General features: G+C 41.5%; 1 protein-coding gene across 2 annotated transcripts in view; it reads right to left on the reverse strand.

The window, feature by feature from the left end:
- polq (polymerase (DNA directed), theta) overlaps window positions 1-17775 on the reverse strand; it is a 126009-nt gene that overhangs the window by 11681 nt on the left and 96553 nt on the right. Inside the window, exons 27-32 of one of the 2 annotated variants that reach the window (XM_068040833.1) lie at window positions 16770-16879; window positions 16116-16300; window positions 11302-11413; window positions 10800-10924; window positions 7813-7972; window positions 1441-1556 (exon numbers count right to left, since the gene is read on the reverse strand). In XM_068040833.1, coding sequence (XP_067896934.1) covers window positions 1441-1556; window positions 7813-7972; window positions 10800-10924; window positions 11302-11413; window positions 16116-16300; window positions 16770-16879 — 808 coding nt within the window. Of the gene's footprint in view, window positions 1-1440; window positions 1557-7812; window positions 7973-10799; window positions 10925-11301; window positions 11414-15298; window positions 15333-16115; window positions 16301-16769; window positions 16880-17775 lie in introns of those variants that run through there. The other variant, XM_068040834.1, reaches the window with a different exon arrangement.

Genomic DNA, 17775 nt, shown 5'->3' on the forward strand with positions numbered 1-17775 from the left:
CTCCCATTGCTTTCCTTATACTCGGGTAGAATCCCAATTGTGTTTGGAAGACTTGTCCCCTGCTTTTCTGCTAGGGTAGTGATGAACCCCTCCACTGCCCATGAGCTTACTGACCACTCTCCCTGCAATCTCCACTGACCTGATAGCAGTTGTGTGCCAATAGCTGAGTCCCCCACAGAGCTATTCTCCCTTTCATGAGATCCACACAATTTGTTGCTGCCTCCATTCTCCTGTGCCCAGACAGCGTGTGAAGCCCGTGCGCCCCTGCCAAAATCTGAACATGGCGCTCAATGAGCTATTTAACTACCTTGATTGGCATCATTGCCGAATCAGGTGGGTTCTCAGGGCTGCCCTCCTCCCACCCTGGTGAAAGTCACCGGTAACTGGCACGTTGGCTGGCACCAATATTTTCTTTCCCCACCTGCCTTAATTCTCACCCCTGGCGGGTCCTCAAAAATTCAGCCCCTGGAGCCCGCAAGTCAGGCTCAACATTCAAACCAAATGCATGCACTGAGTGGTCACTCCTGTTCACAGATAGGTTCAGCACAGCAGCTCAATATATTTCTTTTTCTGCCAATTATCTGTAGCCACATTCAATACTCTGTGTACTTAAAAAAAAATAAAGGTCTGGGGATAGGGAAGGTTATTTCTAAACATTGGAAGTAATTGTTGCCAGTTTGAAGGAGTGGACATTGTGGATGAATTGGGACAATTGAGGTTGTAATAGGGGGCATGGCTGCAAATCCACCAGTGCCAGTTCTGAATTAATCCAGTTAACCATCTCCCTGCGTCTATCATAAAACTACTGACATTTTGGTAAAGGAGGTCACTCAGGTCTGTGCTGGGACTAGCTTCATGTCAGAGTTATCTGCTATATCTTTTAATAATTTTCTTTTAATGTTTGTTTCCCTCCAAAATGTTGTGATTGATGCGCAGCACTGCATTTAATATTCTCATAGCCTTTTGTGTGAAAAGACTCCTGCTGACCTTAGTAATTAATCCTAAATTTATTTCCCTTTTTAACCATTTTACTGACCGATGGAAAAGAATTTTCACTGTTTACGAACTGATAGTTTTGAACATCTCAATTAGATCTCCCTGTAAATCCCTTGAAATACAACACTAATTTTTCCAAGTTTCTCAACGTAACTAAATCTACTTACCATGGTATCTGCTTAGTGAATTTGTATTAACAGCCTTGTCCATAGCTGCAATATCTTTTCGATAATGGGATTTGCAAAATTATACACTATTTCAATTGCAGCCTAACTAATGAGTTGCACAGGTGCATTATTACATCCTTGCTTTTGTATTCATTGCACAATTCAGCATCCCATTTGCTTGTTCTCAATTTTTTTTCATTTATACCGAGAAACTGAAATGAGCACTATTTGAGAAAAGAGACAGCAAGTTGAATAAACAAATTCTTCACAATCTCACCTGTATCACGTCATTCTCTGCAACTTCATAAAGCAGTTCGTCATGTAGCTGCAAGATGAAAAAACCTCCACTATCTGGTTGGTACATTTCTCTCAGTTTTTTCCTTTCAATGGTATCTACATTTGGGTGTAAACATCAGTTATTCTCAAATTACAAACCCACTGAACACTTCATTCAATTTGATCACAATCTCCTCACAGCCCCAAGACTTGCTCAGAGCTTGAAGAGTCATTAAATGCATCTTCAATGCTAGAAAATAATTTATTTCATGTAATTTACTCTAATGCTGAAGAACATAGGCAAGAACTGCAGCCAGTTTGATTGGTGCCAAGGTGTTCCTTACATCAGTGGCACTTGTGGCAAGTGGTTTTATACATGACAAAGGGATTGGAGTGAAATTGGCACATACGTAACTACTTCCCACTTCCCCACCCATCAAATACTGAGCATGAGGTCACATTTCCCACCCACCAATGTACCAGGAATTAATTAAATCACTGGTGTAGCATATATTTTTCCAAAATAAGTTTTGAGGCTGAAGGTTCAGTCAAATGCTAAAACACAAAGTGTAGCCAAATTTTGGGGGGATTTTGAGACAGCCTTAGGTTCCTAGAAGCTTTGGGTGTCACAAACTCAGCTTATTCTTTGAATAAGAAAAAAACTAGAATAATGGCTGCATATTAATAATCGTGGGTGATTGATTAGAAGGCAGTCATGTTCCTCCTCTGAAGTACTAGCAGGGAGTGAAAGGAGGCAGCACATTCCCTTATACTGTGTGTGTAAATTGAACAAATATATGGAATACTTTTCGCAAGTCTAAAATATAATCAGTGTAAAGACTGCAATCACTTTTACATTAAATCAATCTTTTACTTAACTTGGCTTGTCTCCATACTACAACAGAGCTCTGCTGCCTCTCTTACTGCAGTACAGCTCAGGCCAGAATAAGAAGCTCATGTGATGCACGGTATCTGCCATGTAATGAAATGACAGCAGCATTCAGCTAAACTAACATAAGGCATAGGGGCAAGTAGGATCCAAAATTGGCTCAGAGGCAAGGAGGAAAGGGTAATGATTGATGGGTGTTTTTGTGACTGGAAGTGGGGTTCCACAAGACTCAATACTAGGTTCCTTGCTTTTTGTGGTATATGTCAATGATTTGAACTCGAATATAGGGGATATGATTAAGAAGTTCGCAGACAAATCAATAATTGACCATGTGGTTGATAATGAAGAAAGCTGTAGCCTGCAGGCAGAAATCAATGGACTTGTCAGGTGGCAAATGGATTTCAATCCAGAGAAGTGTGAGGTAATGCATCTGGGAAAAGCTAACAAGGCAAGGGAATACAGAGTAAATGGTAGGATACTGAGAAGTGTAGAGGAACAGAGGAACCTTTCAGCACATGCCTACAGATCCCTGAAGTTGGCTGCACAGGTAGATAAGGTGGTCAAGAAGGCATACAGGATACTTATATTTTATGCCTCAGCTAATAAACGCAAGAGCTGAGAGAGCATTTTGGAACTGTGTAAAACACTAGTTAGGCCACAGCTGGAGTACCGTGAGCAGTTCTGGTCACCACACTATAGGAAAGATGTGACTGCATTGTTGTGTTGTTCGTCCTTTGAGGCGAAGATGACCGCATCCATCATCTGGGGTATTTGGTAGGGTTCCAGTGGATATGTAGGTGACTGCTAAGGCCAATCTGCGACGGCAAGGTTCTGCTGCAATAGGGCAAGATATCGCAGACGAGTGAGTTTTGGATGACCTGCTGGCTCGGGATTTCCTCTGCTTACGTTTACTCTCTCTCTGATATGCGCTTGCTTGTGAAGGAGGCTGCGCCAGGTACCTCGATCCAGGGTGAGCTTCTCCCAGGACTCAAGATCGATATCAAAACTCCTAAGCGAAGCCTTCAGTGTGTCCTTGTAGCACTTCCTTTGACCGCCATGACAGGGCACCCCAGATTCAAGTTCTCCATAGAAGAATTGCTTTGGTAAGTGAGTGTCAGGCATTCTGGCTACATGACCAGCCCAACTCAGTTCTAACTGTCTCAATATGGTGTGGATGCTTGTCATGCCAGCTTGGGCGAGTACCTCAGTGTCAGATATTTTGTGCTGCCATCTGAGCTTTAAAAGCTTGTGAAGGTAGCTCAAGTGAAAGTGGTTGAGATTCTAGGCATGATGCTGGTACACTATCCAAGTATCGCATACGTAGAGAAGAGTAAGAAGTTCTATTGCTCTATAGACTCTCAGTTTGGTCGGTAGACTTACTCCTCTTTGCTCCCAGACTGATGTTAGAAGTTTGCCAAAGGCTACACTTGCTTTGGCAATTCCTAAATGTGTCTCGGCATCGAAATAGGCAGCTCGAAAGAGTACGCTGCCAAGATAAGTGAACTTATCCACTGTTGACAGGTCCTGGTCATGGACTGAAATCTTGGGTTCGAGACAGGGCTTTTCTGGAGCTGGCTGGTACTTTACTTCAGTTTTCTTTGTGCTGATCTTAAGGCCGAAGTTGTCGCACGCATTGGAGAACATGCATGTCCAGCTCTAAACCAGCAACTAGGGCACAGTCATCGGCAAACAGGAAATCGCAAAGTATGTCGTTAGAAACCGTGGATTTAGCTAGGTTTCATCTCAGATTGAGCAGCTTCTCATCGTGTGATATCTGATTCCGATGGATCACCATCATGGAAGGCATCGGAGAGCATGGCGGAGAAAAACATCCTGAATTGGGCTGGTGCTAGCACACAGCCCTGCTTAACTCTATTAGTAACTGGGAATGGGTCAGAAGACTCACCATGATCCAGGACATGCCGTCATAGAACTGGCAAACCATTGTGATGAATTCCTCAGGGCAGCCGAATCTCTCCATTACCTTTCAAAGGTCCTCACGACTGACTGTGTCGAAGGCCTTGGTCAGGTCAACAAACATGGTGCAAAGGTCCATGTTCTATTCTTGGTATTTCTCCTGGAGCTGTCTAACTGCAGATAACATATCAGTGGTTCCTCGACCTGTTCTGAAACCACACTGACTCTCTGGCAGCAGATCCTGGTTGAGATGTTGCACTAAGCGGTTCAGAAGGATTTGGGTGAAGATTTTGCTGACGATGAAGAGGAGTGAGATTCTTCTGTGATTGTCGCAAGATTGGGAAGCTCATTTCCGCTTGTACAGGTGAACAATGGAGGCATCTTTGTATTCTTACTGGATGGTTCCTTGCTCCCACATAGACTGACCAGACATGGACTTCCAGCCTTGTAGACCATCAGCACCAGCTCCTGGAGCTTTGCCGCTGGACAGGGGTTTCATAGCTTTTGTCACTTTTAACAGCGTGGGAGGATCATCAAGAGAACAGTTGATAGCAATCTGTGGCAGCCTGTTGATAGCTTCTTCATTGAGGATGTGGTTAAAGTGCTCTGCCCATCTTTCTAGAATTTAGGCTTTTCCCGTGAGCAGTGTTGACCCGCTGGCAATGAGGAATGGTGATGAACCAGTGGACTGGGGACTGTAGACAGAATTCAGAGCATCGTAGAATCTCTTCCAGTCTTGTGGTCGGCTTTCTGATTCAACCAAGTGTTTTGCATCTCTGTGCTTGCAATAGACAGTCCTGCGGATGTTCCGGTAGGCATCATGCTTGGGTAGTGATGACTTATCAATGGGATAAGCCTGACAAGAGGCGATGTTTCTCCTCCAGTTGTTTCTAGATCACATTGTTTTGAAACTAATCTTGATGCTTACAAGTAGTAGCGCCAAGGACCTCCAGAGCAACGGAGTACACTATATCCCTGAAGGTCGCCCAGTCATCCTCAACGCAGTAAGTGTCCATTTTTGCTGTACACAGGTGACTCGAGAGAGATTCCTTCACAAAAGCCTGTTTGAGCCTTGAGACGCTTCTGGACCTTCATGCCCTGGGGTCGTCTAGGGGAATGGATCTTGATGTTCAGCTTTGAGATGAGACAAGACAGTGGTCAGTCCAGCGGTCAGCACCACACATGGCTTTCTTTACATGCATATCGTACCTATCCCTCTGCCTGGTGATGACATAGTCAATTAGATGCCAATACATGGAATGAGGGTTCCTCCAAGACGCTTTGTTGTGGTTAGGGAGGTGGAAAACTGTATTGTGATTAACAGCTCATGTTCAGCACACATCTTCAGCAAGAGGAGACCATTGCTGTTACAACTGCCAACCTTGTTTTCTCCAATGACCCCTTCCCAAGCCTGGTGATCTACACCAACTCTTGTGTTGAAGTCACCAAAAATGATTAGCTTGTCTGACTTTGGCACAGCAGCAATCAAGGAGTGGAGGTCATCATAAAATTTACCCTTGACTTCATCAGGGTTGGTCATGGTAGGGGCATTCACACTGATCAGAGTTGCTTGCCTGTTGCCATGCAGAGGGAGTTTAAGCACCATCAGACAATCATTAGCACCTTTGCGAAGGCAAGTCAACTTACTGACGAGATAGTTCATGTCAGCAAAGCCTACACCAGCTTCGCACCATTCTTTTCCACGGCCAGTCCAAAGGAAGGTGCAACGGTGTCAATTTCCTTGAGCTTATCCTCCTCAGATAGAAGAGTTTCACTGAGGGTGGTGATCTGGACATTGTACCTTGCCAACACTCTACTGACAAGAGCAGTTCTTCTCTCAGGTCTGTCGGCAGTGGTGTTGTCCATGAGGGTGCACACGTTCCATGCACCAATGGTGACTGGTGTCACTCTTCCTTTTTTGAGATTGAATTACGGCCATGTTGATGAGATCCCCTTTAGCTGCAGCCTGCTGGCCAGGGTAGGTGAAGCAGACAATGTTTGGGGAACCTTTTCTAGCTTCTTCCTCATTCTAGGGAGGTGAGCAGTACAGTCCTGAAAAGGACTGCTCAGTCACTAGGGGCTGCCGCGTTCCACTACTGTCTCCTTCTGGTGAAAAACGACCCTATGGCCTGAGCCACCTGTGTGCAGGTGTACGGCTACAGCTCCCAATGAATCCACACCTGCAGCTACATCGTTCGCCCATAACCACAGGAATTGTGACAGACGGATAATAGATGGCAGATAAAGAAAGATGAACATGACTTGCGCGTGAATTGGATTTTAGTGAGGGAGAGTTGCACATTGTCAGCCCCACTCTCTCTTCCTGACCAGTAGCAAGACGAGTCTAGACAGTTGGAGATAGATCCAGATGCAGTGGGTGACCAGGACATCTTCTGTGTCTTGTCAAGCTCTAGACAGTTGGAGATAGATCCAGATGCAGTGGGTGACCAGGACATCTTCTGTGTCTTGTCAAGCTCTACGTGTTCCACAACATAGTGCTGAAGTGCCATTAAGACGGTTGGACCTTAGATTGGTCTCATCCTTCCAATCTGCATGCCAGGGTAGACTAGAGATAGTACAGAGGAGATTGACAAGGCTGTTGCCTGGACTGGAGAACTCTGAGGAAAGATTGGCTAGGTTAGAGTTGTTTTCTTTGGAACACAGGAGACTGAGGAGAGACCTAATTGAAGTGTATAAAATGATGAGGCATCTAGATAGAGTGGATAGGAAGGCCCTATTCCCCATGGTTCAGGGGTCCATAACCAGGGGCATAGATTTAGGGTAAGAGGTAGGAGGTTTAGAAGGGAAATCTTTTCCACCTAGGAGGGTAGTGAGGATCAGGAACTCTCTGCCTGAAAAGGTGGTTGAGGCAGAAACCCTCACAAAACATTTAAAAAGTACTTGGATATGTACTTGCAGTGCCGTAATCAACAAGGCTACAGACCAAGAGTTGGAAGGTGGGATTAGGCTGGATAGCTACCAGTTGGCCCAAGCAGACACAATGGGCTGAAAGGCCTCCTTCTGTGCTGTAAATTTCTATGATTCTATAATAAGAACTGGGCTTCATCAGTAGTTTCTATTGTTTGGATGGCTGGGAGCAACCGGAATTTGTGGTTCTTGCAGAATGAGGAGTTCGTGGCTCAGTCAATTCACTCTTGATAAAAATAACATGTAGTTGTAGCTCAAAGGAATTAAGATCCCATGAACCCAGTGAGGTAGCAGGACAACAGCATAGGCAGGGAGGCAACAAAAAGCAGGTGCAGTAAGACAATGAATGTTGCTTATTTCTTATCCCAGAAGCCATAAATTGCAGTTCTGTATCTGACTGAAACTTAAACTATGATTGTGAGGAATGTGGTCAGCTGGGAATCCCCTGGGAATAGAGTTCATCACCTCAGAATAAAATTAAACTGAACAGAAGCTATCAGGATCCTCCAAGTAGATGACCTACAGTCCGGTAACAAATTGGAACTGGGGCTGAAGTGATGGAAAAGTCCACAGATTGCTTGCTGTTCCTATTAACAAAAGGGAAAGAAAGAGAAATAAAAGACAACACTTGACTCTCACCCAATCTTCTGTCTCCCCGAAACATGCTCTTCCAGTGACCGTGTGATTTAGCGACAGAGGGAAAGGTTTCCTCTAATCGTTTCTGAATATTAACAGTAGCTATTTTTACCAGGTCAGCTGCTGATCCTTGTACAGTGGTGTTCACTGCTTGGCGTTGGGCCTGTTGGAATATAATAACCAGAATGAGGATCTGTGGGCAACATAGATGAGTGTCTAGCCTTCAAGCGTACATGCAGTAGTGAGCAGGGTTATGACTGAAAGGCCACAAGGATTTATGTGCAAAACCTAAATTATTAAAAAGGTATTTTCAGTTCAGGTTTCAACCAGCTGGTGCCCTCTTAATTCTGGCATTCAGGAAAATATTCTGATTGTGTTGTACAACAGAACAATTCTAAATAAATAGCTTGGTTTTAAATTTGAATAAATATATTAGTTTTATTACTAAATATGTTGTGCAATCAAACACATGAAACTACTTGAAATTGAGAAAATATTATCTACAAAGCAAATTCCATTTTATTACTGTGCTGATTTCAGAGGGTGTCCACAGAACATCCATGATAACTCATTGTCCATGTACCTTTGCAGTTTGGTGTCATTTGCAGTTCCGTATATGGCTCTGGATTTCATGAATTTTGACTGAAATCTGGGAATACATGTCCGATTAGTAGCCCAGAGCATATCACAATGATAATTAAGTTCACGTGGCTAACGCCTCACTTGAATCTGGCTATGAAACAAGGTATTGCCTTTAAATTGATACTTAACAGCACACGTTCCTTGGGGCAATTACATTCAGCAACATCTTTGAAATCGGAAAAGGCATTTACCATGATCCGTGGAGAATGGTTAAATCTATTTACTCATGATTCAGTTGCTTTTCACTGTCTCCCATAAGCTAGATAAGGTAGTTTTAAAAAGTGTTTAAAGAATCTAACATACCCCCTTGAGCACTTTGTAAACCAATTTGACACTGCACTGGATTTACACTCCATACAATATCAATCCCAATCAATGCAAGACACACTATGCCAGGAAGTCTTACTCCATCGCATGCCAGAGTTAGGTTGGGCCTTGACTCTTGATTACATTCGAAGTTGACAATAAACTTGCAGTATAAATGCACCAAAGGGTAGTTTTTTTATTAATGTTCAGCCAATTATTAAGCAGTAAAAGCAAATATGCCTCATTATTGGGTAGGAGCAGCCAAACAAAGACCGAGGCTGCTGGAAGCAAGTTCAGATGGCTACAGACTAATTTTCTTTTAAAGAAAAAGATCCCTGTCAAAACTTAGCAACAAATAGAAACCAATTTTCAATTTACAAGTACAACTTCGTCAGAGAAAGTTTTGAGGAAGGGAACAGAGGCCGGGACAGACCATGTATAGCATTTAACTCCTGCCCCAAGTGGCCTAACCATAAAGTGTTTGCCTGTAACAGTTGGTAAAGGTGTGCAACGTCATTGAATTACTAGGCACCAGCAATTGGAGAAGAAAAAAACTATATCATCCACATCAGAAGAGGAAAGACAAACACATACAAAATCAGACCAAAAATGAAGAGTGTTACTTAGAATTAAATATTCCTGTCTTTGTTAATTTTTTAAAAATGACAATTATAATCCAAGCTGCACATCTTCTGCTTGCTACAGTTATAGCATTTTTGGTATTATTGCTGAAAATAGAGATATTTTGTCAAAGCTTTTCATTTTGCACTCATCAGAATAATATGCAAGAATACCAATGTAAGGAAAAGCAACAAATTTATACTATATGAGTATAGTATGGGAGAGTGCTGATTGGTAGAGGCGTTGCCATGGAGAATGCACCAGTTTATGGTGACTGACAGTTAACTGCCAAGCTTTGTTTGAAATTCAAACCAGGCAGCTTGACTGATTCCTCAAGGCAATGCCTTGACCAATGAACCAGCGAATATCTGTCACTTATTTTGTCTAGCTGAAACAGGCGCAGTGTGTGTACAGGTTCTTTCTGTCTGCAAAGAACAGGGCCCAGTGTATTAATAAATGTAGCTTCCAGCATGCGCAAATGAGCCACACTGTGAGCCTGACTGACAAATTTAAATCGGTTGACAATGCAATTCTTAGCACACTGAGGATTATTTAGTAAATGTTGTCCATTCGCGGAATCACATCTAATGTTGGACAGTGCATTTTGAGTTTTGCAAGCACGGGCTGGTTGGGTATGGCCTGTACCTTGCCTGTTGCAAACAGTGGAAGGAACATGTTGTTTGATACGATCCGCCAGTCTTTGGGATGTACGGCCTATGTACCTAGCATCATACTGGCATTGAAATTCATATATCACATTATTCATTTGTGAGATAGGTAGGACATCTTTTTGGCTTCACGGCAGCAACCTGTTAGTGGTAAACACCACACAGGTTGCTGCTGCATAGTAGCAGCATGAAATAGCGAGCTTCACCTGTTGCTCAAATTTATAACTGTCAGTGACCATAAATTGGTACATTCTCCATGGCAACGCCTCTACCACAGTCCACTTGCCAACCAATCAGCACTCTCTTTTCATACAGTATAAATGTGTTGCTTTCCCTTACATTGGTATTCTTGTGAATTTTCCTGAGAAGTGCAAGATGAAAAGCTTCAACAAAATGTCTCTATTTTCAGCAATACTTAAGTTCTGTACTACCAAATGACTATTTTTGGTATTCTTACTATTTTCTCTCTGCTGTTTTTATTCCACTAAAAAAAGTGACCATAAAAATCTACACAATAGCCTCAGCAAAACAGAACAGGAAGCATTTTGCATGGCATATTAAGGCGCACAACTTGCTAAATACACCATAATAATCTAAAACTTGAAACAAAAATAAAAAGTCGCAGTCTAGTAGCTTTACGACAGTGTTCCGTACAGCAACAGAAACTCCCATAACTGGAGTAAGTTTATTATAAACTGGTCACCTTTGCACAGGATTTGACAATAAAACCATTCTGTAATCTGCAATACATACGTGAGCTTTAATGTGAGGATTGGGATCTTTTATTGCTGGAAGGTACCGTTTCCGGCCAAGAATTGTTTGAACAAATCCATTTTCCTGACAATATTTTACTGTTTCTCGCAGAAATGTCTGAATCCCTGTGGAAAAAAGGTTAATTTTAAGAAAGTTAATTTTATTAAAAAGAGTAGAACCTTTATATGCTGGAATTAAACTCTTGTCCATGGTTATACTCCAGCCAAAGAAAAGCTTCATTTTATTTTGGTATATTTCTTTTTAGAAGTGTTTCTTTCTGAAACTAAGAGATCAGAAAGTGGTTTGACTTGACCTCTTGGTTTTCCTTCCTTTCTTTCTCAGGAAAACCTGTAGAAGTTACAAGTAATATTTTCTTCTCTCCTGGAGTAATCTGGCTCTTCCCCATTGTGCATCACTTTTGCTCACACAAAATAAATTCATTTAAAATTCTTCTATTCTCTTCAAATCCAAACAGTGCAAGGATTAATGAAGGTCTCCTTACCTTTATATCGAGATTTGAATGTTTCTAGGTAACAACCTGCATCATTCTCATCCAGGTTCATTTGCTCACCAAGAGACTTGGCTCCAATCCCATAAATGATACCATAACAGATCTAAAGAAGAAGGATACCTGTACATTAGAGTTCGAGGAGCAGCAATAAAATCACTATAGGAGGGCACACAACAGAGATGAAGTTTACACAAATCAGCATTGAGATCTTTCTGAACACAACTCACCAGATGCACAGATCAATTAAAGCAATTTCTTGAGTGTAAATAGCTGATTTGACATGCTAGTAATTTGCTTTAAAGAAATAACAAATCATAGAATTGTACAGCACAGAATGAGACCATTCGATCCATCGAGTCTGCACCAGTTCTTTCAAAGAGGAATCGAGTTAGTCCCACTCTTTCCTTATATTTCTGCAGTTTTTCCTCCTTCATAATTTATCCAATTTCCTTTTGAAGGTTACTATTGAATCTGTATCCAAATTCTATCAGGCAGTGCATTCCAAATCCTAACCACTCAGTGTAAAAATAGCTAATCCTCATGGTGCTTCTGGCTTTCTGCCGATCACCTTACATACTTCATTAAGATGGAGAGTGAGAGAGTTGATTCGGAGACTAGGGTCTTCAATCTAAATAAAGGAAACTATGAAGGTATGAGGCACGAGTTGGCTATGATAGATTGGGGAATGTTACTTAAAGGGTTGACAGTGGATAGGCAATGGCTAGCATTTAAAGAGCACATGGATGAATTACAACAATTGTTCATTTCTGTTTGGCGCAAAAATTAAAACAGGAAGGGTGGCTCAACAGTGGCTTACAAAAGAAATTAGGGATAGTATTAGATCCAAGGACGAGAAATATAAAATGGCCAGAACAAGCAGCAAACCTGAGGATTGGGAGCAGTTTAGAATTCAGCAAAGGAGGACAAAAGGATTGATTTTTTTTTTTTATTCATTCATGGGATGTGGGCGTCACTGGCTGTGCCAGCATTTATTGCCCATCCCCAATTGCCCTTGAGAAGGTGGTGGTGAGCATTAAGAAGGGGAACATAGAGTATGAGAGTAAGCTTGCAGAGAACATAAAAACTGACTGTAAAAGCTTCTATAGATATGTGAAGAGAAAAAGATTAGTGAAGACAAATGTAGGTCCCTTACAGTCAGAAATGGGGGAATTTATAATGGGGAACAAAGAAATGGCAGACCAATTAAATACATACTTTGGTTCTGTCTTCACAAAGGAGGACACAAATTACCTCCCAGAAATGTTGCAGAACATAGGGTCTAGTGAGAAGGAGGAACTGTATGAAATCAGTATTAGTAGGGAAATGGTGTTAGGGAAATCGATGGGATTGAAGGCTGATAAATTCCCAGGGCTTGATAATCTACATCCCAGAGTACTTAAGGAAGTGGCCCTAGAAATAGTAGATGCATTGCTGGTCATTTTTCAAAATTCTATAGACTCTGGAACAGTTCCAATGGATTGGAGGGTAGCTAATGTAACCCCACTATTTAAAAAAGGAGGTAGAGAGAAAACAGGGAATTATAGACCGGTTAGCCTGACATCAGTAGTGGGGAAAATGTTAGAGTCTATTATAAAAGATGTAATAGCAGATCACTTAGAAAACAATGACAGGATTGGACAAAGTCAACATGGATTTCCGACAAATCTTGACAAATCTACTGGAATTTTTTGAGAATGTAGCTAGTAGAATAGATAAGGGAGAACCAGTGGATGTGGTGCATTTGGACTTTCAGAAGGCTTTCGATCAGGTCCCACATCAGAGATTAGCATGCAAAATTAAAACAGATGGGATTGGGTGTAAGGTACTGTCATGGATAGAGAACTGGTTGGCAGACAGGAAATAAAGAGTAGGAATAAACGGGTCTTTTTGTGAGTGGCAGGCAGTGACTAGTGGGGTACCACAGGGATCAATGCTAGGACCCCAGCTATTCACAATATATATTAATGATATAGATGAGGGAATTAAATATAATATATCCAAGTTTGCAGATGACACAAAGCTGGGTGGGAGTGTGAGCTGTGAGGAGGATGCAGAGAAGCTCCAGTGTGATTTGGACAGGTTGAGTGAGTGGACAAATAATGTGGATAAATGAGGTTATCCACTTTGGTGGCAAAAACAGAAAGGCAGATTATCTGAAAGGTGATAGATTGGGAAAGGGGGAGGTGCAGCGAGACCTGGGTGTCCTTGTGCACCAGTCGCTGAAAGCAAGCATGCAGGTGCAGCAGACAGTTAAAAAAAGCAAATGGTATGTTGGCCTTCATAGCGAGAAGGTTCGAGTACAGGAGCAAGGATGTCTTGCTGCAATTATACAAGGCCTTGGTGAGACCACATCTGGAGTATTGTGTGCAGTTTTGGTCCCCTTATCTGTGGAAGGATGTTCTTGCTACGGAACCTGTGGAATTCTCTACCACGGATAGCAGTTGAGGCCAAATCATTAAATATATTCAAGAAAGAGTTAGATATAGTTCTTAAGGCTAATGGGATCAAGGGATACGGGGAGAAAGCGGGAACAGGTTACTGAGTTTGGATGATCAGTCATAATCGTATTGAATGGTGGAGCAGGCTCGAAGGGCCGAAGGGCCTACTCCTGCTCCTATTTTTCTATGTTTCTAAGTCTGTGCCCTCTGGTTATTGACCCTTCAGCCAGTGGAAACAGTTTTGCTTTATTTTATTTAAACCCTTCATGATTTTAAACACCGCCTACCCTCCTCTAATGAAAACAATCTGAGCTTCTCCAGTTAATCCACATAACTGTAATCCCTCCTCCCTGGAACCATTCTAATAAATCTCTTCTGTACCCTTCCTAAAGCAGATCACATCTTTCCTAAAGTGTGGTGCCCAGAATTGAAAACAATACTCCAGCTGGGGCCAAACTAGCGTTTTATATAGGTTTAGCCTATCTTCCTGCTTTTTGAACTTTATGCCTCTATTTACATAGGTTAATAAAGCATCTGGGATCCTGGGCTATCATGCCACCTTCAACGATTTGTGCATAAGCACCCCAGGTCTCTCCCTTCTGACACTCCCTTTAAAATTGTACCATTTAGCATATATTGTCTCTCCACATTTTTCCTACTAAAATATTTCACCTTACACTTTTCTGCACTGAGTTTCAATGCCATGTGTCTGCCTATTTCACCAGTCTATGTTCTCTCAAAGTCTATTACTATTTTCTCACTATTTACTACACTGCCAAGTTTAAAGTCATCTGTAAATTCCAAAACTGTGCCCTGTACCCCAAAGTCCAAGACACTAATGTACATCAAAAATAGAAGTGGTCCTTGTACTGAACCTTGTGGAACTACAGTGTACACCTCCCTTCAGTCCAAAATACAGCCATCACAACTCTGTTTTCTATCTCTTAACCAATTTTGTATCCACACTGCCACCATCTTCTTAATCTCATGGCCTTCAATTTTGCCAAATGCCTTTTGAAAGTCTGTATACACAACTCTCGACTCCTCAATCAAGTTAGTCAAATGCTATTTTCCCTTAACAAATCTGTGCTGTCCTCTGCTTTATTAGTCCATGAATGTCCAAGTGGCTGTAATTTCCTTACAGATTATTGTTTCTAAAAGCTTCAATGCCACCAACATTAAACTGATTGCCTGGAATTGCCAGGTTTATCCTTCTCCCCTTTTTTGAACAAGAGTGTAACATTAGCAATTTCCAGTCCTTTGGCACCACTCCTGTGGTGGATTAAAAGATTGTAGTCAGCGCACTCTGCAATTTTCACCCATACTTCCCTCAGCAACATAGAATGCATCCCATCGGGACCTGGTAACTTATCCACTTTGAGTACTGCCAGCCTTTCTAGTACCTCCTCTATCTATAGTTATCTCATTCAGTATCACAGATACCTCTTTATTTACCATAGCTTTGGAAAAGTCCTCTTCCTTGATGAACACCAATGGAAAATACTTATTTAATATCTCAGCCTTCCATCCCGAATAGATCGCCCTGATCAGCCTTTCTGCTCCTCTGGCAACGTTTTACTGTTACTGTTTAAATAAACATCAAATTAACAAGCACCAGCTGTCTGAAGCATGCTTGCCATTACAGATATGTCTCATTAGGCATTCATAGGGCAGTGATTTTTGCTGGTTGATATTAGATCTTCACTATTCCAGTTGAGCTGCATTCTAACCACACACTACTGCTGAAGTGATACATGCATGTTACATAGCAAAACATGCTGGGAATCCATATGCTAGAGACATTGAGCCAAATCTGGTCATGTAACTTCTGAAAATAACCATGAGTTTGTTTGTTATGTGAGCCATAACAAATATTGGTTTATTTAATGTAATTCATAAAACCATATGAACTCATGTTGATATCCTGGTTTGCTACTTCATTAAATAGTAACTGACCTTTAAATATAGGGAATGTGTCAGTTTATGCAAAAAAGTGTTAGCTACAATACCAAGAAGTTATGTCGATATTTGTTAATACAGTATGTTTTTTTTAAAGTTACAAATTCACATTAATTTACATTCCACTGGTTTCAAGCAATGAGATCGTCTTGCTGTGATAATAGAGACAGGAGAAGCACGCAGAGTAATGTCATGTAAAGCAAATTTTTAAAAATGTCCAGGTTGCCAGTTCTGTACACTGGACCTGTGTTCACAGGGGATGTGGCATTACTCAATCTAACTCTATTTTACATTTAATAGAAGCTTTACACTTTATCTGTTCCAGCTGGAGGTTTATGTTGTGTATGTAATGTTGTGTATGTAATGGTGTGAAGTAATGCACCCAGGATACCTGAAATTACAGCTGACCTGCTTGGCTTGTTGTCGCAGCCTGTCGCTAACTGATGCTGGCTCCACCATTTTCCATTCTGCGGCAATGCTCTTGAACACATCTTCTCCACTGTTTAGGACTTGAATAAGGCTCCTATCCTTGGAGAGGTGAGCCAAAATTCGTAGTTCCAGCTGGGAGTAATCAGCTGCTACAATGAGGCCGCCTTTAAAAGGAAAAATTAAAGACCTGGTTAGTTTGCTAAACCTGATAAAAATCCAAAACTGCATTTGAGAAATACAGAAATTGTTTGACAGCAGATTTGCAAAATCATTTATCTAAAGAATGCAGAAGCATAACAGCCAGCCAGCATGGACTGAGAAGTAGCAGCTTATACCCTACAAATCCAATGGAGTTTTTTGAAGAGGTAACTAAACTAGTAGACAAAAGCAATCCAATGGACAAAAATAGTTTCTGCAAACATACAATTTAAACAAAGTTGTCAAGCTGACATTGAGTGCAAAAACAGTTCTTTTATAAGCTGGAGTTCACAGAACTCTGCTACAGACTACCTAACCTCATTTCACTGGTGCATCTGAAACAAAGTTCGTTTTTGAATACCTGTTCTTTTGTTAAGGACTTGGAAATAATCCCACCATCACAATTTGATTTTTTTCTTAAATAATCCAAATTACCTGAAAATGGTACAAAAGCATGTCTGATACTGACTGCAAATGGCAGCCCTTTATCAGTCTTTCCATCACCCATCACAGCGTGCCGGGAAGATGCCATCATGCCTCTCCTCCTAAAACAAATATAAGAAAAATTTTAAAGCGTTTTCTTTTCTAAGTTCACAACATTACTGCTACACAGAGACAATTCTACAATGTGTTATGAGCTATAAAACCAGTGGCAAGAGGCCAAGAGCAGTTACAAAGATTGGGCTGATTGTAGTGTAAATGTTGCACCTCTGAAAAGCTGGTTATTAGTTTCCAAACAGATATTCAGTTCTATAGCACATTTTAAAAATATATTCAAAAATGCAGTTAGTTTGCTAACATATAGAAATATTAAACACACTAGCATTTCACAATTAAGAAAGAATACAAGGTGGATAATAAAAGCTCACCAACCCCAAGAAACAACCTGAGGCACAGGAGAAACTCACTTATTTAGGGTAACTGAAGGCAGCAGTTGAGGAGAGCAGAGTAAACATTTCAGAACCAAGCAAGAGAAAGCAAAGTGATTGAACTTCCTTGACCGATATGTTCGTGATCCAACTAGAAGGGATGCATTGCTGGATCTGGTGCTGGGGGAATGAGGTGGACCAGGTGGACCAAGCAGACCAGGTGTCCGTGGGGAAGTCTTGAGGAAGAGTGATCATCGTATCATATCATAAGGTTTAGACTAGTAATGGAGAAGAGCAAGGAACAATCTAAAATAGAACATCTAAATTGGAAGAGGGCTAACTTTAATGGGATGAGAAGGGATCTGCCAGGGTAAAATGAAACCAAAGACTGACAGGCAAAACTGTAACGTAACAACGGGTGATCTTTAAGGAAGAGATGCTTCAGGTACAGGCTAGGTACATTCCAATAAGTGCAAAACATAGGGGAACTGAAGCCAGGGCTCCTTGAATGACGAGGGAGATAGAGAATATGATGAAACAAGAAAGAGCGTATACAATGATGACATGAGGAA

This window comes from Heterodontus francisci, chromosome 10, assembly GCF_036365525.1.
Source record: "Heterodontus francisci isolate sHetFra1 chromosome 10, sHetFra1.hap1, whole genome shotgun sequence".
Taxonomy (NCBI): Eukaryota; Metazoa; Chordata; class Chondrichthyes; order Heterodontiformes; family Heterodontidae; genus Heterodontus; species Heterodontus francisci.